The sequence below is a fragment of the Gadus macrocephalus genome, chromosome 13 (assembly GCF_031168955.1).
Source record: "Gadus macrocephalus chromosome 13, ASM3116895v1".
NCBI lineage: Eukaryota > Metazoa > Chordata > Actinopteri > Gadiformes > Gadidae > Gadus > Gadus macrocephalus.
The window spans coordinates 9260143-9287466 of NC_082394.1; the positions used below are offsets into that span (position 1 = coordinate 9260143).

At 45.3% G+C, this 27324-nt stretch overlaps 2 protein-coding genes across 2 annotated transcripts; both read left to right on the forward strand.

The window, feature by feature from the left end:
- Positions 1-1701: 1701 nt before the first annotated feature.
- LOC132470232 (keratin, type II cytoskeletal 8-like) lies at positions 1702-7174 on the forward strand. The gene is made up of 9 exons (XM_060068583.1): positions 1702-2402; positions 4121-4329; positions 4527-4587; positions 4733-4828; positions 4992-5156; positions 5594-5719; positions 6036-6256; positions 6363-6406; positions 6527-7174. The coding sequence occupies exons 1-9, from the start codon at positions 1890-1892 to the stop codon at positions 6841-6843; spliced, it is 1752 nt and encodes a 583-aa protein (XP_059924566.1). The 5' UTR covers positions 1702-1889; the 3' UTR covers positions 6844-7174.
- A 15371-nt stretch (positions 7175-22545) lies between these two features.
- On the forward strand, positions 22546-27054 carry LOC132470656 (intermediate filament protein ON3-like). The gene is made up of 9 exons (XM_060069461.1): positions 22546-23054; positions 24720-24928; positions 25039-25099; positions 25195-25290; positions 25393-25557; positions 25685-25810; positions 25927-26147; positions 26262-26317; positions 26463-27054. Exons 1-9 carry the CDS (start codon positions 22668-22670, stop codon positions 26633-26635), a joined length of 1494 nt encoding a protein of 497 aa, XP_059925444.1. The 5' UTR covers positions 22546-22667; the 3' UTR covers positions 26636-27054.
- The last annotated feature ends 270 nt before the right edge of the window (positions 27055-27324 follow it).

Below are 27324 nucleotides of genomic sequence, written 5' to 3' on the forward strand. Positions count from 1 at the left end.
CTCACAATGTGGGACAAATAACGTCACTTTTTTGTGCCCAGCCAAGCCAAATCTGAACTCAACATTGGTTCATTCTGCTGGTGGTTTTATGGGACAGAGTGAAAGATACCACAGTACTTTCTGGTTGCTGTGACAGCGTGATAGATACCACGCTACTTAGTTTGAATGACATGTTGTTATTTGACATGAGGGCGAAAACTTTCTTGGCGACTTATTAAAAAATCAACATAAAAATATTTATACACAGAGATATCTGGAGGAATAAGGGGTCACCATCCCTCCAGATGTAAACAAACTAAATCTTACGTCAGAAACATGCGTGTTAAGATACGGGTCCTAATCTTAAAAAAAAGCAATTCTGTGGGCTATTTGTACTTAGTTGTGCAACCATGGCAACAGATACCTGTTCAAACACATCCCATTGTGCACAGAGATAATGCACCTCGAGGCCCCTGAATCCCAATCAACCAGTCCCTCCTGCCATTACACACAGCTTACATAAAACCCACCCAGGTTTACTACAGGTTTGATATACATCACAAATATGAATAACAGAGCTTTATTGAAGAGCTCCACTGAGCAGTCAGCGAGCCAGAGAGGGAGAGACAGGAGGATTAAAGCAACACTAAGGTGGGGCAGAGGGAGGAAGAGAGGACGAGGCTGGGTCTGTTTGTTCTAACTCGTGGGCCGATAAGGAAGGAATGTAGTGTATTTAAATGTTCTCCACTCCGCTCTTCTTCAAGAGCGGTTAGGGGGGGGGGGTGTACCCAGACTGTGGTGTGGTGGTGGTGGGCGGGGTAGGGCCGTAGGGGTGGGCGGGTGTTAATTTTGATTGATTGATTTTACACATTCTTGAACGGTATGAATTCTGCATGTGTATGATATATATATACTGCACCTGACAGATGTGACTAACCGACTTATAGGGGTTAATGGGGAGTAGCAGTGGTGCTATGACTGAATAAACACTTTGATAACCCTAATGTGAAGACTTGGGACTGTAAACGGACAAAGGGAGGGTCATTAAAAAGAACAGGAGAGGAATGGGGCACCAAATCTAAATTTTCCCACATCTATCTTGTCGTGGTTAAGGCCAGCACACATACAGGCCACGTCCCTGTTGTGCAAACAGGATTTACGGCGCAATATGTTGAGTCCGTGAGAACTTAGGTGAAGCGAAAGGACCATAAAAATATTATTCAGGCTCATTAAACCCAAATGCTAGAGCACAACATGAAGGCGTCGCATGAATTTGTGCATAGGTGTGTTGAATTAGTGCGTACGTGTAAACTCTGTGCACGCCGCTTGTGTTCCATGGGGCCTTTGTGAGTGCGGAACGTGTGCGTAATGACAGAGGCTCCATTTCGTCAGGCCAAGACAGGGGGCTGGAGGAAAAACTTGGCTTAATCAATCTGAGCGACTCCAAACATGGCAGGAGAGGGCGACAATAAAACCAGTTTCCAAGTGAGCATCGAAAAAAACAAGGTGAAAACCGCTCACAAGTGACCATTGTGTAAGATGTGTGCTGTAAATGTGTAACATGATGCTGTTTTTCCCCCTGCTTTACCAACTCTCCTCCTCCACCTCCTCCTCCCCACCTCTGCACCTCCTCACACCTCTCCCCCCCCAACCCGCCCCATACCGAGGGGGCTGTCCGACCACACCTCGACGGTGTCTCTGTTCTGCTCCCGATAAATAGCAGCATGGCACCGGGGAGGGTCTGTCTGCCTGAAGCCGCACTCACTCGCTCTCTCTCTCTCTCCCCCTCAGTCTCTCCGTGACTCTCTGTTCCACTGGGTCTCTGCCTCCCACACACACCCCAACACTAGCCCGCTGCTGCATCTCGGTGCTTTGAAGAAAACCAACATCAATCCCTTTGCTGCGTGACCATGTCTGTCAGAGCTCTGAAGACCACCACCGTCTCCTCCAGGTCCAACTCCTCCGGGGGGGGCGGGGTCGGTCCAGGCCAGAGGTGCTACAGCAGCCGCTCCTTCTCCGGCTACGGGGGTCCCGGCGCTGGCAAGCAGTCCTTCGCCGTCCGCAGCTCCTATGGGGGCGTGGGCTCCAGCGGGGCCGGCATGGGGGCCGGCAGCGGGGGCTTTGTGGTGGGCGGGTACGCTGCCGGAGGGTCGGGTCAAAGAGGCGGCGCCGTAGAGTATGGCTACATGGGCGTCGGCGGAGGTATGGGTGGCGGTATGGGCATGGGTGGCGGTATGTGCATGGCTGGGGGTATGGGTGGGGGTATGGCCACCAGAGCGGCCCCCATCACGTCTGTGACGGTCAACAAGAGCCTCCTGGCGCCCCTGAACCTGGAGATCGACCCCAGCATCCAGGTGGTCCGCACCCAGGAGAAGGAGCAGATCAAGGGCCTCAACAACCGCTTTGCCACCTTCATCGACAAGGTGAGTCCCTTCTGTCGCGGCGCCTGGCAGAGACTCCCTGCTGCTGCTGAGCCACGACCTCAGAGCAACCCCCTCATCCCGTTGTCCCTAACCCTAACCCTTCATTTCATTAGCCAAAAGAAGCTTGAAAGGGAGCTCAAAATGCCTGCTCTGCATGCAAGGCAAACTGCCTCAGGTTGCAGAAGATTTCTGAAGTAAGTTGTGGCATTTTTACTGGCTTATGGTCATTATTTTCCTTATATTGGTTCTCAGTGAAGGCTTAGCCTGCTCATATCGTTTTTAGACCCTTGAGTTTATGCCACAGAGAATCATAGTTATCATGCATCGTCTTCTGCAGAGTGAAGGCTGTGCACTGAACAGAACAATGTTGTTGATTGATAATCAAAAGACCAATCAGGTTGCTAAAGACAGGGATCTAGAAGCGTGTAATTGGCTAACATCAATCAAAAATGTGTCCAGCATTTGTAAACTGTAAAAAAGTATTCAAAATCAAAACTTTGTCGATTTGGTCAGTGTAGAATGCTTCACCCACTCATGCAAATGAGTTTCTCTTCTGTAAAATATCTCCATGACCAAACAGGAAACAAGGTGTATCGCCACCCCTTGCAGCTTCTGGTTTCCGGCCCAGGCTCTGTGCCGTCTTCCCATAGAGATGTTGCTAAGACATCTGCTGAATCTGAGATTATTGTCTAGAGATTGTTGAGAGTGTAATCAAACATACAAACATTGTTCCACCTGAACAATGGAGGAAGCCTGACTTAGAGAGAGGAGCTTCAGCCACTATCAACCAACCTTGACTATGCAATGACTGCAAAAGGAAGCTACAACCATTCCTCCATGCACACACCTTTGTCATAAAACCACATCACCGGCAACCTGCACCCATAAACAAACACATACACACTTGCTTGTAAATGCAAGTAGGCATGCATGAATGCACACAGATGCACGCATGCCACGCCCGCTTACACAATAAGACTCACAGACACATGTGCGACCACACACACACAAACACACACACATATGTACACACACACACACTTACACACATATGCAATCATACACAGAACAGGGTTTTTGCTCATTATTTTCCATGTCCATGTTTTGCTGTGTAGGGAGAAAGAACAGCGTACCCCAACTTGAGGACAGCATATTAACATTTTGAGAGATGTGAGCCAGGGCTGAGAAACAGTGCCCCTTTGTGTTGGAACAAAGCAATTAGAATCTGGAACAGATCTAACAGTAATTACTGTGACATTTAAAGTCAGTTGGCACTATAGGGCAACATAGTAAAGTGCTCCTTTTGTGTTCATGTTTGTGTTTCTTTGTGACTTGTGAAAGATTAACACTTTCAGTCAAGTGTAGTTATTAACCTAAAACTGTCAATGAATATTTCGAAAATTCATCAAATCTGCCCAAAATAATACTATTTGGATAAAAATAATTCTTGCTACTTGGTTTAATTGAGACCTTGCAACATTCATCAGTCCATCCCTCCCTCCATTTCGATCCACATCCTCTCAATCTAACCAGTTATTCAATTTATCCATCTGTGATCCATCCACAAACCCATCCCTCTATCTGTCTATCCATCCACTCTAAACAATCCCCATATATATCAATGCTTGTAGGTACACTAATGCAAGTGAACTCTCAATCGATGGAACTATTCCCTCATTGATTCTGCATGATGCTGAACCTGGATGTTTCCTCTGCAGGTGCGCTTCCTGGAGCAGCAGAACAAGATGCTGGAGACCAAGTGGAAGCTGCTCCAGGAACAGACCAGCAGTCCCTCCAGCATGGACGCCATGTTCGAAGCCTACATCTCCAACCTGCGCAGACAGCTCGACGGCCTGGGCAACGAGAAGCTGCGGATGGAGTCCGAGCTGTATAGCATGAAGAGCATGGTCGAGGACTTCAAGAACAGGTGAGTGACCCTGGTTGTCCCCAGATCCTCCCTGGGAGTAGTCAATTATCTTATCTTTTGGCCTTTGCTCCCTAGAGGAGCAACGAGATTAAGATAAGATCTTATCTTTGCTGGTTTATAATCAACAAAACCTTCTTGCAACCTGAGGATGAATGAACCATCACTGTGAATGAAGACTTACTTTCTCCTCCTTTTAGGTATGAGGACGAGATCAACAAGCGCAACGAGGCGGAAAACACCTTTGTGCTGATAAAGAAGGTTTGTTGAATCCACCCAAACAAGCATGATAATGAACAGTCTCCCAACTATAACTGGACTCAAAGCGCCATATGGTCCAAACTATAGTCAATGGTTGGTTTCAATGGTTTCCCTATGCAACGATACATTGTGTGGTCCCTTGCAGGATACAGATGCAGCCTACATCGTTAAAGTTGAACTTGAGGCTAAATTGGACGGCCTCTCAGATGAACTTGAATTCCTGAGACAGCTCTACGATATGGTAAATGAATAGCCTAAAATAAATTGTCATGATATTGGGAAATTTCACCTTGGTTTTGGCCCCTCCAAAAGAAACATGTTCATTTCTAAATCAAAAGTGTGCATTTAGGCTACCGAGATTCTGCAAAATTAAGAAAGGATTCGTGATTTTTTTAAATCACCAGGAGCTGCGTGAGCTGCAGAGCCAGATCAAGGACACCTCGGTCGTCGTGGAGATGGACAACAGCCGTAGCCTGGACATGGACGCCGTGGTGGCGGAGGTGCGCGCTCAGTATGAGGACATCGCCAACCGCAGCAGAGCAGAGGCCGAGGCCTGGTACCAGTCTAAGGTACGACCGGCAGCCGTCTCACACACACACACACACACACACACAACTATTATAAGAATACATAGGAGCTCTCTTCAAGGACCGTTGTCTCAGACATGAACTGGAGAAGAAATATTTTTATGTTTTTAATGTTACTTTTGCTCCTTTCACAGGACTTTATTTAGTTCGATTTATTTTGTCGTGAGTCTGACTTCGATTATTTTGTCGTAAGTCCGACACGCAGCCTTGGTTTTCAGTTTCTTTGCATAAAAGCATGTGCTAAATGAATGTGAAGGTTACTGTAAAACTGTAAACAATAAGCACATATTCAGGTAGCAAGGTTGTGTAAAGCGACGCAAGGCGACACTCCCACATCAACAGGATGAGTTTGGGAATTGTCATCATCCTCCCTGTCTTCTCGCCGTTTGTTTGTTCTGGCTTGGACCGGACCGGACCAGTATGCAGAGATGCAGCAGTCAGCAGGGCAGCATGGAAACGACGTGAAGTCAACCAAGGCTGAGATCGCCGACATGAACCGCAGGATAATGAGGCTTCAGTCGGAGATCGACATGGTGAAGGCCCAGGTAAGGATTGTTAACTGTTTGCAGTGAATATCAGGGCCAGGGTCATTCAGCAGGAGGGCTCCAGGAGGCCTGCAGCTATAGATTGTGGGCTTTGTGGATCAAACCCAGAACCTCTTGGCTAGGAGTCCAACTCCCACTCCCACTTTAAGCACGGATGGTCGATTTATTATTGTAAACCATCTTTTTTGTCCCTGCAAAATGCATCAGTATGCTCTCTGAAACTATGCACACAAGGCTTATGAGCAAAAGAAAGGAATCGATTCAGTTCGGACACAATCTTCACAAGTAGATTGAATAGCAACTTCTCCACTTGCAGCGCAACACCCTGGAGGGTCAGATTGCAGAGGCTGAGGAGCGCGGCGAGATGGCGGTGAAGGACGCCAAGCTCCGCATCAGAGACCTGGAGGAGGCCCTCCAGAGAGCCAAGCACGACATGGCCTTGCAGGTCCGCCAGTACCAGGAGCTGATGAACGTCAAGCTGGCCCTGGACATTGAGATCGCCACCTACAGGAAGCTGCTGGAAGGAGAGGAGGACAGGTATGGGTTGTAGTGGCTGATGAGGAACCAGGGGTGGTTAGACTCTGATCGCATTCACTGATTTTGTACAATCGTTTGCTTCTTATCATTGCATCCGATTCCACAGGTTGCTCACAGGGATCAAGACGTCATGTGTGTCAAAGCAGACATGTAAGTTTGCTTTTCCATCAAATAAAACGTAATCTTAACTGACCTTACGTCACCAAATATATAATCTAGAAATATTTTTTCAATACTCACAAACAAATGCAACTATTTATTTTTGTTCAGCTGTGAATTACAACGCCTATAACTGCATGGAGAGCTCCCGCACACCATCATACGTTAGCGCCTCCTTCGGTGGATCACAAGCAGTCAGCACCGCCTTCGGTGGCCACGAGGGGGCAGTGGTGAGCAGCGGAGACGACAAAGAAAGCAGCAGCAGCTCCGCCGCCACGGTCACCAAGGTAGAAGCCGTTGTTGTCAAGACGGAGGAGAAGCAGGAGGCCGAGGCCGAGCCGGTGGCTGCTGAGGAAAAGGAGAGTGCCGCTGTGGAGCAGGAGGCCACAGCAGAGGACGAGCCAGTGGAAGCCCCCGTTGAAGAGTGAAGTTCATTCGTTCACCTGAATGGTTGACCCCTTGATGTCGTGGTTCGATGATCCATTTCATTCTGTTATAAACAGATAATTGGGGGAAAAATAAATAAATAAATTGTTCCACACATTTGCCAACCGTATAATGCTGATTGCATTCGTGTTCAAATTTGATGCAAACCTCAATGTGAAATAAAGGACTTATGTAAACAGGATATGTATTAGGCCTACTGATGAAAGCCAAATGGGCTCTTCAAGAACAGTTGAAGAAAACTTTTTTTCATTTCAACTGTGTTTCATCCCAAAATCCTCTGGTTTGAATAAAGATTCAAAAGTTTCCTTTGAAGGTCTTAGTGTTCATGCTTACTTTACTTTTTTTTTACATGTAGTCTAGAATTTGCCTGATGATCATCTTGCATTTATATTTCGGATAGTAGAGTGTATATTTATCAACCTATCATACACAGTGAATCCTAAGCCCAGAACAAAACAAGAAGGCGGGGGAATAAGACAAACGCAACCTCTTCAGCTCTGTTGTCCAGAACACACACAGTCATCATTTGAACACCATCATGATTTTTGCCGGCTGTTGGTGCCGTTTGGTGTGTTCTGCTCTCTATTTCTGTCCGTAGCGTTCAGTAGGCCTACAGGTTCCTCTTTTCACAGTCCATGTGAGAAGGCCCATTAGCCATTTCACAAGTAGTATTCATTAATACATAACCCGTCCCTGACCCTGTGGTTCCTGAATCTACTGTCTGCTATCAGCAGTGAAGAAACAAATGGGGAATTCTCCATGTCCCTGACAAATGTCTTTCGCTGTGGGCGTGCCTTCACTGCAGTTGCATGCCTCGGGTCACACACAACATACTTTTGTGTTGTCATTTTTTATGAGAAGTATGAATACTGATGCCTTGAATCCAAATATTGGACAAAGGTAACAAATCTGCAGGTAGTTCAAGGAGCAGTTAACAAGGAACCACCCACCTCTTTTTTTTTTTACTATAGAGCATGAAAAGGATTCAAAGTTACATGCTCTCCATAGATAGTACACACACATACTCTATGCACACAAGCCTGCGGCAAACATACCAAACAACCCTACTCAAGACAGGGTCATGTTCTGTCATATCTGGGTTTGATGGATGGTCAATAGGCGTGGAAGATTCCAGAAACATTTTCGTAATAATGAAACAATCAACCACGCTGAGAAGCACCATCATGTGATGCCTGTTTACCAGAATAACTTTTATGTGTGGATGTGTGAGGGCACCTATAGAGAACACCATTTCTAAATTATATTTGCCAAATTATACTTCATCTCAGTACTACAAAACTAGCAAAAACCAAGCAGCGATCTAAGTCTGTCCTGTTTTGTGAAAGCATCTCGTGGTTGTGCATGTGGGATGGGTGTGGTATGTTTGTATGTGAATGCAGGGTTAGAGAGAAGGAATAAATTACTACTTTTTCTACAATGCTTTTTCTACTATTTTTCTACAATGCAAATTATACATTAATGAACAGAAGCACAGTGCAAGTGTGAACCAATGTGTGTGTGTGTGTGTGTGTGTGTGTGTGTGTGTGTGTATGTGTGTGTGTGTGTGTGCGTGTATTGTGTGTGTGTGTGTGCGCATAATTCTGTACGTGCACAAGTGTATGTGGTCTATATTGTATATAATGTATAAGAGAGTTAATTTTTTAGCGGTGTGAAACAAAAGGAACTAAGGACTGGTAAGGGTCTGGTATTGTCTTGTACTAAGGGTCTGGTATTGTAAAATGCTTGAACATGAATTATGAGTGTCTGCTATACCTAGAGGCTAACTCCACCTCAGAATGCTATCCATTCTTCCTGACGGCCACACCTATAATATTAGTTATTTAAACAATTTAACAGATATGTCTTAGGTAGTAAAGTGGAACTGCATGCAACTGCACACACACACACACACACACACACACACACACACACACACACACACACACACACACACACACACACACACACACACACACACACACACACACACACACACACACACACACACTTGCTTTAAGAAGGAATGTACATAAGAAAGAGAAGATTTGGATTAGTCAAACTAAGGAGGAAAGATTTATGAGTATTGAATGCAAAGGTGTGTGTCCTAAACAAATATGTATTGATGATAACATCTCCTGGCCAGCTCCTTGACATTGGGTTGTAACTATTTTCCCCACCTAATATCAAATCCGGGTGAGCGTGGCATTTTGCTTTCTTTGCTTCATATTTCTGCCAATCATGATGCTGGATAATTGCCTGGCAAACAATAAGTTGGTCAGCAGTAGTGGGACCTGTAGACTCTAAGATGATTCTTTCTAATGTCTCTCTGTTCCCTGCAGCTCGTTCTGCTTCTGCACACAACGCCTCAGAAATGAGGAGGCCACACACGTCCTACATGGGGCCTGTGTGGAGGAAAGAAAGACGCAGAAAGAGGCCAGAAGGAGGACATACAAGGTGAGCCTTATCACACGGTTCGGATACATCTATCAAAGCAAAGGTGAAATACCAAGAAACCTTCCCACGGATCATTTGATGACATGGTTTGCATTTCCCACAGATAATTGCTTTTGAACAATGTCTTTACAGAATTGAAAATTGCAACAATGCAAATGAATGAACAAAATGCAGGAGTGGCTTTGGAGATAGGGTAAGACGTCAGCAGCAAAGATCCTCTTTTCGATGGTAACAGAATTCCACAACACTTTGATAATAGATTCTGATGATATTTGGTAGAGAGAGAAAGGCAAGGCTGCGTGTGGCCAAATTATAGCGCTCAAAGCAATAGAAGGTGTGTTTGTAATAAACTGTTACTGTGTCTGATCTTCTTCCAGGTAACATGTTTTGGGATCGTCATTTTTCAAATCTAATAAAAGAAATTGGCTGCAAATCACTGTAAGACATAAGGTACCCCAGGCATAACATGATGTTCTGCCAAATAGTCTGGACCTGGATCAGTCTGAACAAGTAGCTATATAAACTCCTATCAATCATAGTTCTCATTGAAGAACGTCTAGGCGTTTTGGCTTAAGCCAGAAGCAAGTCTAAGGCGTGCCTCTCTTCCACACCCCAAACGGGGTTCCTCCGTAAACGTCATGAGAGAAATTTCTTTATAGAAGCTTGGGATGCAAAGGAAATGACGATAGCTTGAAACAATTAAACTGCCAGGGTAGCTCTGCCCATAGGTGCCAGACTGGGTGACAATTTGACTCTGAACCAAGCTGCGACACAGCAGGCTGTGGCACACAGTCTGTCCAAACCTGTTCTGACCAGCTGTACAACTATGCAGATCTGCAGCTTTCTCAGGTGGACCCTTAGGGCGTTGCCAAGTTATGTTCCATGCACCACCACTTATCTGTCATTCCAGGTGTGGCGGCTGAGGGCTAGTGGGGGGGGGGGGGACACACAGACGATTCCTCAGGTCTCAGGAGCTGGGCCAACATGACCATGATGTTGGCGCTCCTTCATCGTGCATTCCTACCTATAGTAGTAGGATCTGAGGTAATTCCCTCTTGACAAACTGACTCGGTCCACCCACGCACGCACGCACGCACGCACGCACGCACGCACGCACGCACGCACGCACGCACGCACGCACGCACGCACGCACGCACGCACGCACGCACGCACGCACGCACGCACGCACGCACGCACGCACGCACGCACGCACGCACGCACGCACGCACGCACGCACGCACGCACGCACGCACGCACGCACGCACGCACGCACGCACGCACGCACGCACGCACGCACGCACGCACGCACGCACGCACGCACGCACGCACGCACGCACGCACGCACGCACGCACGCACGCACGCACGCACGCACGCACGCACGCACGCACGCACGCACGCACGCACGCACGCACGCACGCACGCACGCACGCACGCACGCACGCACGCACGCACGCACGCACGCACGCACGCACGCACGCACGCACGCACGCACGCACGCACGCACGCACGCACGCACGCACGCACGCACGCACGCACGCACGCACGCACGCACGCACGCACGCACGCACGCACGCACGCACGCACGCACGCACGCACGCACGCACGCACGCACGCACGCACGCACGCACGCACGCACGCACGCACGCACGCACGCACGCACGCACGCACGCACGCACGCACGCACGCACGCACGCACGCACGCACGCACGCACGCACGCACGCACGCACGCACGCACGCACGCACGCACGCACGCACGCACGCACGCACGCACGCACGCACGCACGCACGCACGCACGCACGCACGCACGCACGCACGCACGCACGCACGCACGCACGCACGCACGCACGCACGCACGCACGCACGCACGCACGCACGCACGCACGCACGCACGCACGCACGCACGCACGCACGCACGCACGCACGCACGCACGCACGCACGCACGCACGCACGCACGCACGCACGCACGCACGCACGCACGCACGCACGCACGCACGCACGCACGCACGCACGCACGCACGCACGCACGCACGCACGCACGCACGCACACACACTCATTGTCTGTCTGTGAGGCTGGGCATGTAGCTTAGTATCAGTCCACACAGATTACAAAGCTGTCTTGGCCAACACCCTAGATCAGCGATAGCAAGGAAGGATTCTCAAAGGTGTTTCCATTGCCCTAACCCTATCAGCACCACAGATCACATGGGACGAGTGCTCACTCCCCAAGCGAGAGTCCCTTAGCCAGTTTGTCGGCCCTCACCTGGATGGAGGGCAGAATGCAAATTGTATTGAAATACGGGTTCGGTGTACCAATGGTTGGATAATGAAGAGCATCCCGAAGCCAGCAGCACTGACCACGGTGTGTCCTGAGTTATGCACCTTTTTGCTACGACTATTGTGTCCATCTCTCTTTCATGAACGTACACTCACACACACACGCATGCATGTGCAAACATGCAAAGACATGCACGCACCGACTCACGCACACTCACAATCGAACGCATGGATACTCAAACATGCAGACGGACAGACATTATCACATGGACTGTGGTCAGAGCAAAGGTGGTTGCGGAGAATCCACTGCAGAAAAATGGTGTCTATGGGAGAATAAGTCGCAAGGTGTGTGAGGATGGATTAAACTCCTGTAGAGATGAGGGAAGTTCTAACTAAAGAGTTTATAGGCTTAATTAGAGCAGAGGTTTGTACTCGTTATTTTCATGTTTTAAACTCTTCCACCTCATTATTGAAGGAAGTATCTGTACTTCTATATACACACAAACACAATTGTTTGTTATAATGGCTTATAATAGCAGACATCATTTAGATCTTAAATATCTGAAAGCGGCCAAACAACCCTAACAAATACTTCGAAACCAATAAATAAAACTAACTTTGACCGTCAGTAATCAATAGCTGTAACTCTGACTCTCACTCATTATTATTGTTACCCTGCACCCTCACCAGCACAGCTTTTACAAGACAATTTATTAGACAAGCCTTTCCGTCTTCTATCGTATGCTACTGCTGTCTTGGCCAGGTGTAATCTCAATGAGACCAAGCCTGGTTGAAAAAAATCAAGAAAATAATTTCCCAAGATGTTTATTTTTTTTGGGACATATTGTTCGGTATCGGGTACGATTTGTACATGACAGCAATAGAAGTCAGTGTTGGGATACATTAAACATCTTAGATTTAGTAATAGCATGAGCAGAGTGAGGCCCAAATCAAGCCTAGGTGAGAAGGTAAAGAGGAGGTGTGTGCGGTTTATGAGGAGAGGGGGTAGGTGGGGTCGGCGGTGAAATTGTTACTTGTCCTCACATGTTGAAATGAGCGTACCAGACACACCTTCAGCCACCACTGGAGAAACTAGATTCCATGTCCCGTCTCATTTTACAACCTTTTGTGTGTCCGTGTCCGAAAACGTTCAATGCGTTATTCGTTCAGAAACACAAACCACTTTGAAGTGGCAGTGCGAGATGACAACCTAATCACCATAATTACCAAATCCCTGCCTTTCCATCTCTCTCGCTTACTCCCTCTCCCTCCCCACAGACCCCACACAAAACAAAACAAAACACGTAATGACGAGAAATTGGTTGCTAGGCAATGTGTAATAATCGCAACAAACATGAAGTTGTCATATCGGCTGTGGAAAAGGAGCATGTGAAACTGAAGATATTCAAGGGTTCTAGTAGTACATCATTAATGATACATGCATTTAATTTCACTCCTCTACATATGCACACAAAAATACACTCTTTTCTTTCAATTCTTTAAATAGGCAAACCCACAGGAAGCCAGTACAACGATGAATGAATATAGACGTGGGCAAAAGTGTGAGTTAATGAGTATGTGAGTTCAGTTGTAGTGTAGGCTCCTGTGAGTCAGACGGGCGATAGATTAAGGGGTGGAGTCCAGGAAATGGATTCCCTGTGTAGGGGTAAAGGCAAGAGTTCTCTCTGGGTGTGATACCAGCAGTCATGAAGTGTTTTATCTTAGACCCAGAAGCCTTTGGTCTGATTTGCGAGACCATCGAGCGTCTTACATGAGAAGCGTGGACGCGGACGAGGGTGAGCCAGAGGCAAGGCCCGGCACAGCTTAGTCAGATTCCCAAAGTGCTGTGAATCGATTCTAACAGCGTGATGTTTTCCAAAGCACGTCAGGTAACATACGGTTGGTTTGATGACGGTAGAGTGGAACAGATGTGTTCCACTCAAAACAGATACAATTCTAGGAAGATATTGCACCTGCACATCTACTACACTGTTGACTAACATCATCACACTCAGTCACTCTCACACAAAAACAGGTGTATAGTATTGGTAACTGCTCGTTCATTCATGAATTCTGGGTTCTGTTGGCGAGCTAATTCATTGGAAAGACATTACTCATTGTGTCTGTCTATTACCAAAGAAACACACTGTTAAGGTGTGTCCCTTTGGTCTAATGCATGTCAGCACATGCACTGGAATTATGTCTGTTGTGCATGGGATGTTGTAGAGTTGAAGGGCCACTAATCCAGAACAATGAGGGATTTATCACTATTTATAAATATTTTTCACTTAACATTTACTCTTGTAATTTTCACAATCATTAGGATATAATGATCTCTGCTTTTGCTACAGGAGCCCTTGTTTAGCGTTTGTTATGCGTTCATTGCTGCCTAACCACATTTTTTTTGCAGTGTTATTCTAGACGATGATAGCTCTCATGGGTGTGCACCGTTAAAGGTGGTGAAAGCCTGAGTTCGGTGTCAAATCTGATTCAACCAAATGTCCAAGTAGACACACCCACATCTCTATGGGGAAGCTAAAGCAAGCCTGAAAGGGTGTGACTCTCTGTCAAAAAGCTTTGACAATCTGATGGTGTTTCCTCATTTAATGAAGACATAGCAGTACGGAGGACTGAGGATCGATATATATTTTTGTATTGCTATTGAGTTTTTGGTGGAGATGTGTGTCATATCGTAAAGCTGTAGAACTCGTCGTATGTATATCATTGACAAAGCATGGAAAATGGTATGATACCATCTGGATAATTTTGACTTGTCGTCCCTGGTGATGATTACAGTAATAATACAAATATAATCCCAGTCTTGATTTTAGTTATTGTTTAAATCTCTAGTGAGGCCGAGCTCAAAGTGTGATTAATGAAATAAGTCAAAATATATTCTGCATTGTTTCAATGAATGGTTTTGGCTGTGGCTTACTCCATTGGTAGAGCATTTTTCTATTGCATCTACTGCGGGCACGATCGGAAATGACAAATAACCAGTTGGTCGACATTAGCTGACACCATTGGTTGTGACAGCAGCTTTTAAAATGGAAGTATTAAGCGTAGCCACGGCCTCACTCCAATTCTGTCCTGTGGCCTGTGGCTATTCATGCCCAAAAGTTGATAATCAATCGCAGTGAAAGCAGGTTCGGTAGAGCAGCAGGGACCCTTTTCCTGGCACCTTCCTATGCAGCTCCTCTAGGGGGGGATCCCTCTTGGAGACCTGGAGATGTGGAGTGGCATACTGACCACTTCACACACGACTGTGAACAGCTTCCACAGCGTGCTAGAGGTCACTCTGCAATGAAGTATAAAGTACAACATCGTCTGCAAATAGCAGCGGTATCACCCTTGTGCCGCATGCTAAAAAAATTCTCCTGACCTCAACTATGTCTGTGCTTTGTCCATGATTGTCACGTACAAGATGAGAGCAAACGTTTCTCTCGGCTATGGACTTGTGGACTTGACTAAGTGGGCTTATACACAACCGCTGTTTTTGTAATATACTCAAGGAAGTACATGTAATGTTTCCTTCAGGGAAGCACAATCTGTAACGTAATCCAAAGGTTTTTGGCTGATAAAAGCCCCTTGCTAAAGAACTCAATGGAACCAGTAGAGAGCTCAGTAGGGAGGAGTTTTTCCGTCCTGAAGCTCTATCCCAAAAGTCTGCAAACTGGTGTGGGTGGTGGTTAGCAGTACCTTGTTAGAGTAACAGAGGTTCTGCGAAGGGGGCTAAAGTGTGGCGGAGGTATGGATAGGACTTGTAGGTGAGGAGTAGGAATTTGGAAGTAACATGGGACTTGACTGGGAGCCAGTGGAGGGATGATGAGTAGATGAGATATTTTTCAGAGGGTACAAGGGCAGATTTTATGTCCGGCTCGAATCTGGCCTGAAGTGTGAGCCTTCCTTGAAGTCTGTCGCAGACTTCAGGGTTACCTCCCGGAGCAATGCCTTGGATGCCAGAACCACAAGCTCTGTGGTTTTACTAGCATCCACATTAAACGGGATTAGGGTGGGGAGCTGGGGTTTGGTTGGGATGGTCTGGGTTGAGATTGTATCAGGCTTGGTCAGCGTAGCAATTGTGGCCCAAGCTGTACTGGCAGATGATCTTACCAGGGGAAAAAACAAGTTCATTTATTATTTAATATTACTTAAGATCAGGTACAGGCAGGTACGGGCTATGGGTCTTGCTTGCTCAGGAATGCCTACAGGTAGAGTGCAAACATTGGGGTCCAAATTCAAAACAACCCAATCAGTACACCGGAGTGGGGGTACACGTTCCCCTAGGGGTCATTGGAAATATGGCATGGGGGTAGACCTGAAAACGAAAAGGTACAACTAAAACAACATCTATCCCTCTACTTTCCAACTTCAGATCATCCAATGTAGTGATGCAAAAATATGTAGATTATTAAAGATAGTTCAAGAACCACTAAAAAAAACTAGAAAATGCATTTCCTGCAGAAAATATAGTAGTGCAAAGTGAGGTTGAAAATATTTTAATAAAGCCACATAGATTAAGACATAAAGAAACTTTAAATGGCTTAAATCAAGTGAAGGGATTTGAACAAAGTTTCAAAAGTCTAAATGTAGTAAGTAAACAATGTAAACATGCACACCATTTAAGAAAATGTAAATGGTTGGAAACAAATAAAGTGACAGCTGAAGGAAAAGGAGTAGGGTCTGTCTGCGTCCTGCAAGACGGAGGCGTAACTTGTAGTAGGCGTAACTTGTAGTAGGAGGAGGCGTGTCTTGTACTTTTCTAAATTGCGATCCACGCAAGATCTTCCTCTTTTCGCGGTAAAAAAAGTATTGTATACTCTATAAGTACTAGACACGCCTCCCACTTCCGCGATTTAGAAAAGTACAAGACACGCCTCCTACTACAAGACACGCCTCCTACTACAAGTCACGCCTCCTACTACAAGTCACGCCTCCGTCTTGCATGGCGGATACTATTGCCTACTTCCGCAAATTGGAAAAGTACAAGACACGCCTTCTACTACAAGTTACGCCTACTACAAGTCACACTTCGCGATTTAGAAAAGTACAAGAGACGCCTCCTACTACAAGTTACGCCTACTACAAGTCACGCCTCCGTCTTGCAGGAAACAGACGGATACTATTGAGGAAAAGCACAAAGCATTGCTAAAAATGCAGAAATGTAAAATGAATTGAACTGAAGAATCTGAAAGGTCAAATGTATTGCCCTGCACTGCGTGCGCGCGCGTGCGTGCGTGTGTGTCTTTAAGGCCCCGTCCACACTAACCCGGGTAAATGTAAAAAAAATGGTTACGCAACTCCGCCACGCCTCTCTGTTTAGATTACATTTGATCAGCTGGTTAATCGACCCGGTCTTGTCCAGAAACGCCGCTCTAAGTACGGTTTGAACTGCCGTCTTTCGGGTTTTTTAACCATCACATAAAAACATCTAGTACAGCGCTCGCCTCTGGCGTTAGAGCAACGAATATGTTTGAGCCAATATGTAAAGTTGTATCTGGAGATAAATTAGTACATTGTACAGAGAGATCATCATTTGCATTTCCCCTGCCATTTTTTTGATGAGCGTCTCAGTCTCGAGCCTATGCTTGTGGCAGCGTCATGGCAATCGAACGTGATCGTTTCTGAAAGCTTCGTCTACCCTGTCCACACTACAACGCAAACCCAGCGTTTTCACATTTATCCACCTCTGCAATCGTTTTCGAAAAGCATCGTTTTCAGTGATGGAATTCTCAGTTTTAGTGTGGACAGAAGGGCTAAACGGATAAATATTTATGCGTTTGTAGATTTACCCGGGTTAGTGTGGACGGGGCCTAAGAGAATAGCGAGCCGGTGCGTTATTAAAAGTAGCCCAATAGAGCGGTGAAATCAGCCCAATCTGGCAACACTGCCTGAACGTCCTCCAAAAGTAGCCCATCTGGCGGGAAAAACGGCCCAATCTGGCAACACTGCTGAACGTCCTCACGCTCCAGCGTCAACGTAAATCAATAAGACCAACTGAAAACAAAGCTGGTATGAAACCAAAACTGTGATTCTGAATAAAGTTTAAATGATATCGAAATTCCGCATGAATATTATTGAAGATAAAAGTGTGTAGATTTGTTAAATGGTTTGAACGAAAAATGGTTGAAAAAAGATTAAGTTACGATGTCTTATGGAGTAAAAGTGTCAGAATGGGCAGACGTCTTCAATGAAAACAGCTGAAAACGAAGCCAGTCCACCCATTGACTCCCATGTTGAAAAAATATAGTATTTTAAAAGTAGAATATTTAAAAAAGTATAAAATATTTTTAAAATCTGAAAAGAAGCGCGGGATTCCAAGCTATTCTGAACGTGTATAAGAGTTAGGTCCCAAAATTTGTAGAGAATAAGAAAGAAAGAAAGAAAGAAAGAAAGAAAGAAAGAAAGAAAGAAAGAAAGAAAGAATTCAAATTCTTCATTATCAGATTCTTATTGTTAAATCCCTGAAGCACTTACATAAGTTATTTCTTGGATGGCTATTCCAGCTTTTTAAAATAAAACAAGAAAAAGTAGAATAACAATGTTGAAGCAATAAGGTCAATTACCACAGCCCATTGTGGTTTGATCTGTTGAACAGGTCTGGATGATCCTAAAGGTGCGGCCACACCAGACGCGTATCTCGCGTACTTTTTACGCGAGATACGCACGTATAATGTTGCTTGACCATTTTGTGTCAAAAATGGTCGCATACGCGCAATACGCGCTATACCTGTCCCTGAGTGACTTCCACCTCCTGCGACATACGTCCACTGACAAGAACATATATACATATTAAGTTGTGTAACCTGACAAGCGGGACAGTCTGTTGTAGTAGTATCACTTAATATTAATGCTAACTGGTGCTACCGCTAACTGGCGCTAACTTTTTTCATAGTAGAACACAACCGATAGCTGAAGCCAAGCAAAATACACACACACACACACACCAGGAACGCCAATATCCTCTGCCACGTCGACCCACGCCCTCTCTGTTTTGTTCCTGTCCCTGTACGACACCATCGTGGTGTCGTACAGGACAGGACGGCCGCACACGGCGACGATGATATTTTGATCCACCTCCATTTCTGTTCGTGTAGTGTCTGTAGTGTTGATCAGCAGAGAAATAGTCCGCCAAGACGTTGAGGTTGCTTAGTAACCAGAGACTCTGTCCATGCAAGTGAACGGAGCGTTCCCTCTTCGTCATAACTATCAAACCAAACATCCTTCACATTCACCGAGCGAACATTATGAAAGTAAAATGCACATTTCTCGCTAGAAATGTTTCCATAAAAGCATTTAATGGCGTAACTATGTTACTATTTCCACACAGAATAAAGAAAGATGTCGGCCGTATGCTTCTGTCCAAGCTCACTACTCTCTGCCAGTGACGTCGGGTCAAGCTCAACGCTGATTGGGCAACATGGCTAATCGTCATGCGTATGAGCGTAAAAAGTTCAATTTTTTGAACTCTTGAAATGTACGCGATATACGCGCGTAAATATACGCGCAATACGCGCGTACAATGTTGCTTATACGCGTAATACGCCCGTAAACCAATGGTTCCCTATGGAAAAAATGGCGATTTCATACGCGAAGTACGCGAAATACGCGTCTGGTGTGGCCGCACCTTTAGGCTGCTCTGTAAAAGCATTCTTACTGAAACCTGTTGCTGCAACACCAGAATCAGAAAGTTGAGCCAATGAATGCTTGTAGCAGAAATACTTTAGACATAGCTCTTACATACATTTAGTTGTAATTGCTGTGGGAGGGAAGGCACATTTAGTCTCTACTACATATATGGTTGGTTTTCTTCACAGTGATTAAAACTAATTTTAGATAAATTGTCATTCAATCCGGATCTGCTGAAATGGCATTTCCCAAACCAGTAGTTTTACACACGCCTTAATCCTGACTAAATTAATCTGAATCAAAAATGAGATTGACTATGTCAATCATGCTGAATGCTAAGATTGAACATGGTACTGGTACAGAACATTTAGAAAGACCACCAAAGACCACCACCATTCCCAGCTCTTAGTAGAACCTCCTGTTTCACCTCGAATTTGACACTGAGACATAAAAAAGGGGTACACCTTCCTGCCGGTGCACCGCATTCATCATGTCAAACAGTAAATTAAAATAAACGAAAAGAATAATCAGTTTCCAAAATGGTTGGCGGAGACAGACAAAACCATTGGATTATACTAGAGCCCAACTGATACTCTACTTTAGGGGCTGAAGCCGATGCAGATATAAGGGAGTAAAAAAGACTTATCGATATATCGGCTGATAATCAAATTATAGATATATCTGCAGTTATTTAATATACATATTGCGGTATCCTGGAGTGGAGTTGTTCTGTGGGATTTGCTGCTTATCCTCCAGCAATGCTTCAGGCCACAGCATAATCGTATTAAAATCAAGATCATTAAGTTGTTGAAGATATATTACCACAGAAATAAAAATGATTTGTTTACTGCCACTTTAATTAAATTAACTGAGTCAGTGTACAAAGAAATTTCAGTTCACCTACTTATTTAGTTTGACCCAAGGCCTATCAATTCTTACTTATTATTTCCCTTATGAAATAGGATTCATGTGTTGTGAGTGAAGCAACTCTGTGCAAAACGATCCTCAACATTGGTTCGGTCAGAGAGGTGAAATGAAAGACAATGAAATCAAGTTGCCCAATGCTGCTGCATAAGAAAACTACACTGTATAATCCTATGAATATGATAATTCCCTTGAGTGATTGGTTTTGTTCCCATTGTGCGGTAGAACCTGAGAAATTAAGGAACCAACAAAAACCTTTAAATATACACAGTGTGTGCACTCCCAGTATGCAATTCTACAAGATTGTGCCGCATTGTAAAAGTCAACTCAGACAACTCACGATTAAAGGTTTTTCTGAGTGCACAGTTCGAAGGAGTACAAAATAGTGGTAACTTACTGGCACAGATCAACTTTTGTTCACTCCCTGCCATCATGCAGTGAGGCAGACCTGAGCAACGGCGATACAAAAAAGATTGTTGATAATATATTTAAAAGCGACTTCATTGCAATTCTTAGAACAAACACCACACTAATTCTAGTTGGATATTAGCTTCCTATTAATTTAAATAATTTAAATAATTTGAAGTTAAATACAACTGCAGATGTGACACTATCAAATAATTTTTCATCAATCACCATCATAAGCTCAGGCACTGATTCTCAGACATTCACATTCCAGTTCTGCGTGATCCTCAAACAAGAACAAAGCCATCATTCAGTGCTTTTAACACAAATTGCGCCAACCACTTCTACTTTCTATTGTAATTCATCTCCAACATTTAAAGCATTTGACAACACTGTCACATCACAAAGACTTGTTAGATGACATTTTCCAGGGCAATAAAGCTGTCGTATACATGTTTTAGTTTATTCAGTCTCTAAAGAGGTCTCATATAAGTAGATGAAATAAAGGGCAAGAAGACGAATGACTAATTTTAAGTATGTCTACTTTACTTTTACCACAATAATTAAAGTAAAAAATATCACTTTATCTGCATCAGCATTCTGCATGTAAATACAGAAAGGATAAAATGACCTCCAGCCATGCTAATGGAAACCAGGTCTACCCTAACCTGTATGTTGTCTCACTTTGTCACTCCGTGTGCAGGTCTTTCATACTTCATATGCTCACACCATCTATCTTTCCAGTGTTTGCATTCAATTGTGTGCACTTCCAGAGTTAGCAAAGAAGTGTTTATTAAATGAAAATAAATATGTCAAGCTGACGCATGTGTCCTGGGTTAGGTATGTGGGTGTGCATGTGTATCTGTAGATGTTGGTTAGCCAGAGTGTGCATGCATTTGTGTGCGTTAAGAGGTTTGTCGGAGCATACGTGTTCGTGCATGTGTGGGTCTGTATGTGTTTATTTATTTATTTTTTTTTACATGTGTGTGTGTATGTGAGAGAGTGTGCATGTGTTTGCGTAGAGAAGTTGGTTATTGCATAGGTAACTCAAGAGGCCGAAAGTATGCTGGTCTTTCCTAGTCAAAGGTTTTCTAGCTGTCGTGCTTAGTGCCTCTGCATGATATATACCCTGATATATATGTGTGACTTGCTTGTGCCTCACCGGTAAGATAGTGCGGCCTAGCATTTATTATTCTCATATGCAGGTGCCATTGTGGGCCTTTCTGCTGATGGGAGCGCTATTGGGAGTCCAATAACCAGCTGTACCATTATTTAATAACTTAATAGTCAAATATGATTGAATAATGACAGGGGTGTTGCAAACATAACCTGCACAAATAAGCATTCATAACAAAGGCGTGGATTCTTCTATTAGCGTGAAAGGAAGAGGAACTCGACAGCAAAGTGCCACACCAGAGTAAAAATGCACGGAATGTGTTTCTGAAAAAATAAATAAATAAATAAAACAAAAGTCTGGTAAGACTTATTTTCAGGGACAAACTTTCATTTGCAGTTTTTTTTTAATTTTGGAAACTGCACAGAACGTATATTTGCTACTTACTTTGGATTTTAGTTTTTTTTTGTTTGATTTGTATGTATTAACATAAACTATACAAATTCAGGACATGGTATCTGTCGTATAAAATAACTAAAAGAAAAAAGTTCAAATTCGTAGACAGAAGAGTAAACAGAAGAGCTGCATAAAAAGTAATAAACTTAACTAACTTAATAAACTTAGTAATTAACTTAAAGAGAATTGATAGGGACAACCTTGTTTCTCTCTTCAGCCAGACAAGGGTGTGTCAACAGTGCTTATCTGGTACCAATCCCTCCCTACCTGTTTTACAGGACCAGTCACTCCTGCCCTCCCCCCCCCCGCCCGAGGCCGAGGGAGGTACACTGCAAGGTGGACACAAGAGGAAAGTGAGAGTAAGCTACAGGTGGAGGCCCCGCCCCCTCTGCCTCTCCACCACTATAAATAGTGAACACAGCCAGTAAGGAAGTCACTCACAGGGTCTTTACTACTCTTTGGAAGCCTTCCTGCCTCCTGTCCTCCTCCAGCAGCAGCTTTTTCGGCTTTTTTAAGCAGAGTCAACCACCCTTAAAACCGCAACCATGAGCAGAAGCTTCAGCGCCAAGTCCTACTCTGGACCATCTTCCAGGAACACCGTGGTGTCCCGCAGCATCCGTTCCGGGTCTGGAGGCTTTGGCAACAACCAGGGCAGTAGCTTCAGTGTCAGAAGCTCCAACTATGGTGGAGTCGGCAGTGGGTTCAGCAGCGGTGGCGGCTTTGCCAGCGGTGGTGGTTCATTCTCCAGCGGTGGCGGGTCATATGGCGGCGGCGCCGGTTACATGAACCAGACCATCACACCTGTGACAGTCAACCAGAGCCTCCTGGCCCCCGTCAGCGTGGACATCGACCCCCTGATCCAGGCCGTCCGCACCCAGGAGAAGGACCAGATCAAGACCCTGAACAACCGCTTCGCCTCCTTCATCGACAAGGTAAGTGGATCAGGGCCGTATCCGTTCCCTTCCCCGTTGACAGGGCCTGCAGCCAACAGTGTGCTCTGTTTGCACACAGGTTTGTGTGTTCTTACTGGCCGGTGTGCATACAAGCCAGTGTCAGAACGTCTTCAAATGTCACATCATGGGTAGCTTCTGTGTAAAAAGAAAAGTATATAGTCTGTTGCTGCTTATTGAAGCTGCTTAAGAGAGGATATTTCTACGCATGTCCCTGGGTTTCCTTTGCGCTGGTTTTTGCTGTCGATGCTTCCGTCCTTCAATAATGTATGGAGGCGGAGTCAGTCAACGGCACAGACAAAGTGATGGGACTTATCTGCGGGTGCTTATCTCTATTGCCGCCGTGTAATCAATAAATCAATTCCAGATCTGTGAGTCACAATATACTACACAACGTTCACAGTGTGCGCCTGATCATGTATCTTCAGGAACATTGTATGACGTATTCTAATGACAGCAATAAAAAAAAGGAACACCATTTTTTATTAGTTAAACACTTTGACACCCCATATTGGCCTTCAAAGTCACTATCTAAACATGGGTGTGGCACATAACGATCTGAAGGGCCTGTGTATTGCCCAGCAGACAGCCAGCCCTAGTATGAATATATTTGCAACATACACCCAATGGGTCCAAAGTCTGTCTGCAAATGCTAGCCTATCACCCAGCTGTAGGGTCGGCTTCTGCTACACAGTGCCAGACCAGTGAAACGGGCTGTTTTGCCCTCTTTGAAATCTAACTGTACAGCCAGTACACACACCTTATCTGGGGTGTAGTGAGGATTGTGGATTCATTAGAGCAAAACAAATATACAAATGGAAGAAATACAAATGGCACCGGGCCCAATAGGCCTATACCAGACTTACAAAATTTCCCTGCTGTACTTATGCTTTGTCTTTATGATAGCTCCATCGGCCACACCTAGTTTTTCTTATCGTCTAGGATGTCTGTGTGGCTTTCCTATCTCTACAGAGGTTTTAGGATGAGTCATGCCTAAGCACGGCACTCCAAGAAAAACATAGCTCCACGCACAAACACACAGAAGCAGATAAATACACACACATAACCCCCCCCCCCGCCCCTCCCCCCATAGCCACATACCAGCAGCCTGGATAAACAAGTTTGAATCAGTTTAAACAATTTCCCTCTCTAAAATACTCGGTTTGTTTCAAGTACAAACAATGGGATCTCCGCCCGTGCTACTACAGGTTGCAGCCACATAGACAGGGTGTACAACATTTCTACTTAGCGAGCGACTTAGGTGGCGAACAGGGTGTGGCTGGCCACACCCGGCCCTGTGATGCTATCTGCTTAGCAATCCAGGTGAGGGTGTGTCATCGGCTGAGTAACCCAGCTGTTAAGTTAAACATTAGTCAGTGCACATGACACACCCTCAAATTCACCTTTCTCCTACTCCTCCGTTTCCTCGTTGGACTACTGAGTTCAACTCAATTCAGCTACCCACTTACAATGCTTCCAATTACAATTGCTGTTGGAGGGGGGATTTATAATGTGGCAACACAGAAGGACCATTCCATCAGAAAACCAGACAACATTGTGGATCCCCATTTTCAATATTTCTGTGTTTTTTTTTGAACGTTTTGAAACAGTTATAATACAAATTCTACCTTTGGTGTGGCTCTGCAGGTGCGCTTCTTGGAGCAGCAGAACAAGATGCTGGAGACCAAGTGGAAGCTGCTCCAGGAACAGACCACCGCACACTCCAACATCGACGCCATGTTTGAGGCCTACATCTCCAACCTGCGCAGACAGCTCGACGGCCTGGGCAATGAGAAGATGAAGATGGAGGGAGAGCTGAGGAACATGCAGGGAAATGTGGAGGACTTCAAGAACAAGTGAGTGTTTTTGGGCAAAGTAATTACAGCAGGATCTTACCAGACTTTAATCCCCTTGTGGCCAAGGAAAAGAGTGACCTTGTTTAAAATGTTGGTTTGTCCCTCTAAAGGTATGAAGATGAAATCAACAAGCGTGCCGCAGCTGAGAATGAGTTTGTGCTGCTGAAGAAGGTAGGAATGGAGGAGAAAGACAACTGGGGTAGTTCGATAAGGGGTACATTCAAGTGATTCAATCGGTGTGACGTTTGGAACGATTTTCTTTCCAGGATGTCGATGGTGCCTACATGAACAAGGTCGAGTTGGAGGCTAAGGTTGACGCACTTCAGGATGAGATCAACTTCCTCCGGGCCATCTATGAGACCGTAAGTAATATATCAATGTGTTATTTGGGCACAAACCACACGATAATGATTAGGCAATGGACAGTTTTAAACAACTATTTAAAAATTATTTGGGATATCCAGGAGCTCCGTGAGCTGCAGAGCCAGATCAAGGACACCTCAGTCATCGTGGAGATGGACAACAGCAGGAGCCTGGACATGGACTCCATCGTCGCCGAAGTGCGGGCTCAGTATGAGGACATCGCCAACCGCAGCAGAGCAGAGGCCGAGGACTGGTACAAACAGAAGGTGAGACTGAACTTTGGTTGGTCCGGTCAGTGCAATGATATGCTTAACATGATTATACAGTGCCACGGGTCTTTGGTTGTTTTGTTTGGAACGACTGTGTTTAAGGTTCGTTTTTTTCTCCTTCTAGTACGAGGAGATGTCGACCTCTGCTGGCCAGTACGGGGAGGACCTTCGCTCGACAAAGGCTGAGATGGCTGAGCTGAACCGCATGATCGCCCGCCTTCAGAACGAAATCGATTCCGTCAAGACACAGGTAATGTGGCACCACCCCTCTCTCTGTATATATTCACTACAGTTCCTCATTCAATATGAATCGGTGACATCTGAAAGAATACCTGTCTAAATAATCATCATCATACCTCCACACAGAGGGCTTCTCTGGAAGCACAGATCGCAGAGGCTGAGGAGCGCGGTGAGCTGGCAGTGAAGGACGCCAAGCTCCGCATCAGAGATCTGGAGGATGCCCTCCAGAGAGCCAAGCAGGACATGGCCCGCCAGGTGCGCGAGTACCAGGAGCTGATGAACGTCAAGCTGGCCCTGGACATTGAGATCGCCACCTACAGGAAGCTCCTGGAAGGAGAGGAGGACAGGTACAGTACAACTGAGATTATAGTAAACCAGACATCAACCGAAGAAATTCTGTATTCCTGTTTTTTTTTTTTTTTTTTATGTGAATCTAATATATCTCCTCACTCGTTCAACAGGCTGACAGCTGGTGGCCCCACTCACACAGTCCACGTGCAGCAGACCAGTGGCAGCAGTAAGTGCGCCAACTACAAAACACTGCGTTCATCAGCAGCAAATTAATAATCAATAGAGCATGACGCAAACATTTTGGATTTGGTGAACTCCATTTATCTGCCAGATGTCCAGATTCTGATCCTTTTTGTTTGTTTGTTCCATAGACTACGCCAGCGCCAACTCCGGCGGCAGCTTCGGGTACGGTGGTGGCAGCAGCGGCTTTGGTGGCAGCAGCGGCTATGGTGGTAGCATCGGCGGTGGATATGGCTCCAGCAGTGGTGGTGGTGCCACCATCATCAAATCCTCCAGCTCATCCGTGAGCAGGAGGCAATATTAAAAGAAGTACCTGATCCCGCTACTCATCGAGGTTTAACCCGAGACACCGCCGTGTGCGGTGCTTTCCATATTCCAATGCACAGTAACAATGGAAAGGGATCAGTCACTAGTGATCTGGAACAGTTATTATAAGTAATGTTACACTCTGCCATGGATTTGGCTTCTAGGATCATTAGTGACTCTCTTAATTGCACTGTGAAATATCAATGACAGGAGGTTATGAAAATATATACCAACAAAGAACCGGGCTTGATAACTCAGGAATGCCACAGATGTTTACTTTCTGCACTGACATTTGACTACTAATGAACTCCATTAACATAGATTGAAAAGCATACCAAACGAAATCTGAGACCAGGTTTATTTTCAGCTGCTTTTGAAATGTACGCCAAAGTGGAATAAATAAATCTGTGAACTAAACTCATTGTGTGTTGCTGTTTTTTGGCTTTGATAATACAATACTTGATACCTACAGCATCGCTTTGGAATTCAATCAAATGAGGGATGAGTATATTGGAATGGTTTTGAATGAGTGAGTTTAGACACCTGTACAGTATTTGTTAGTACTTCCACTGTATCTGATACTATGGATAAACATAAAACATAAATAGAACGAGAGCTTTTACATTATAGAAGCAATACGCAAAGGGAAAAATCAGCTTAAAGCCTTACACCAAGTAGCCTATAACG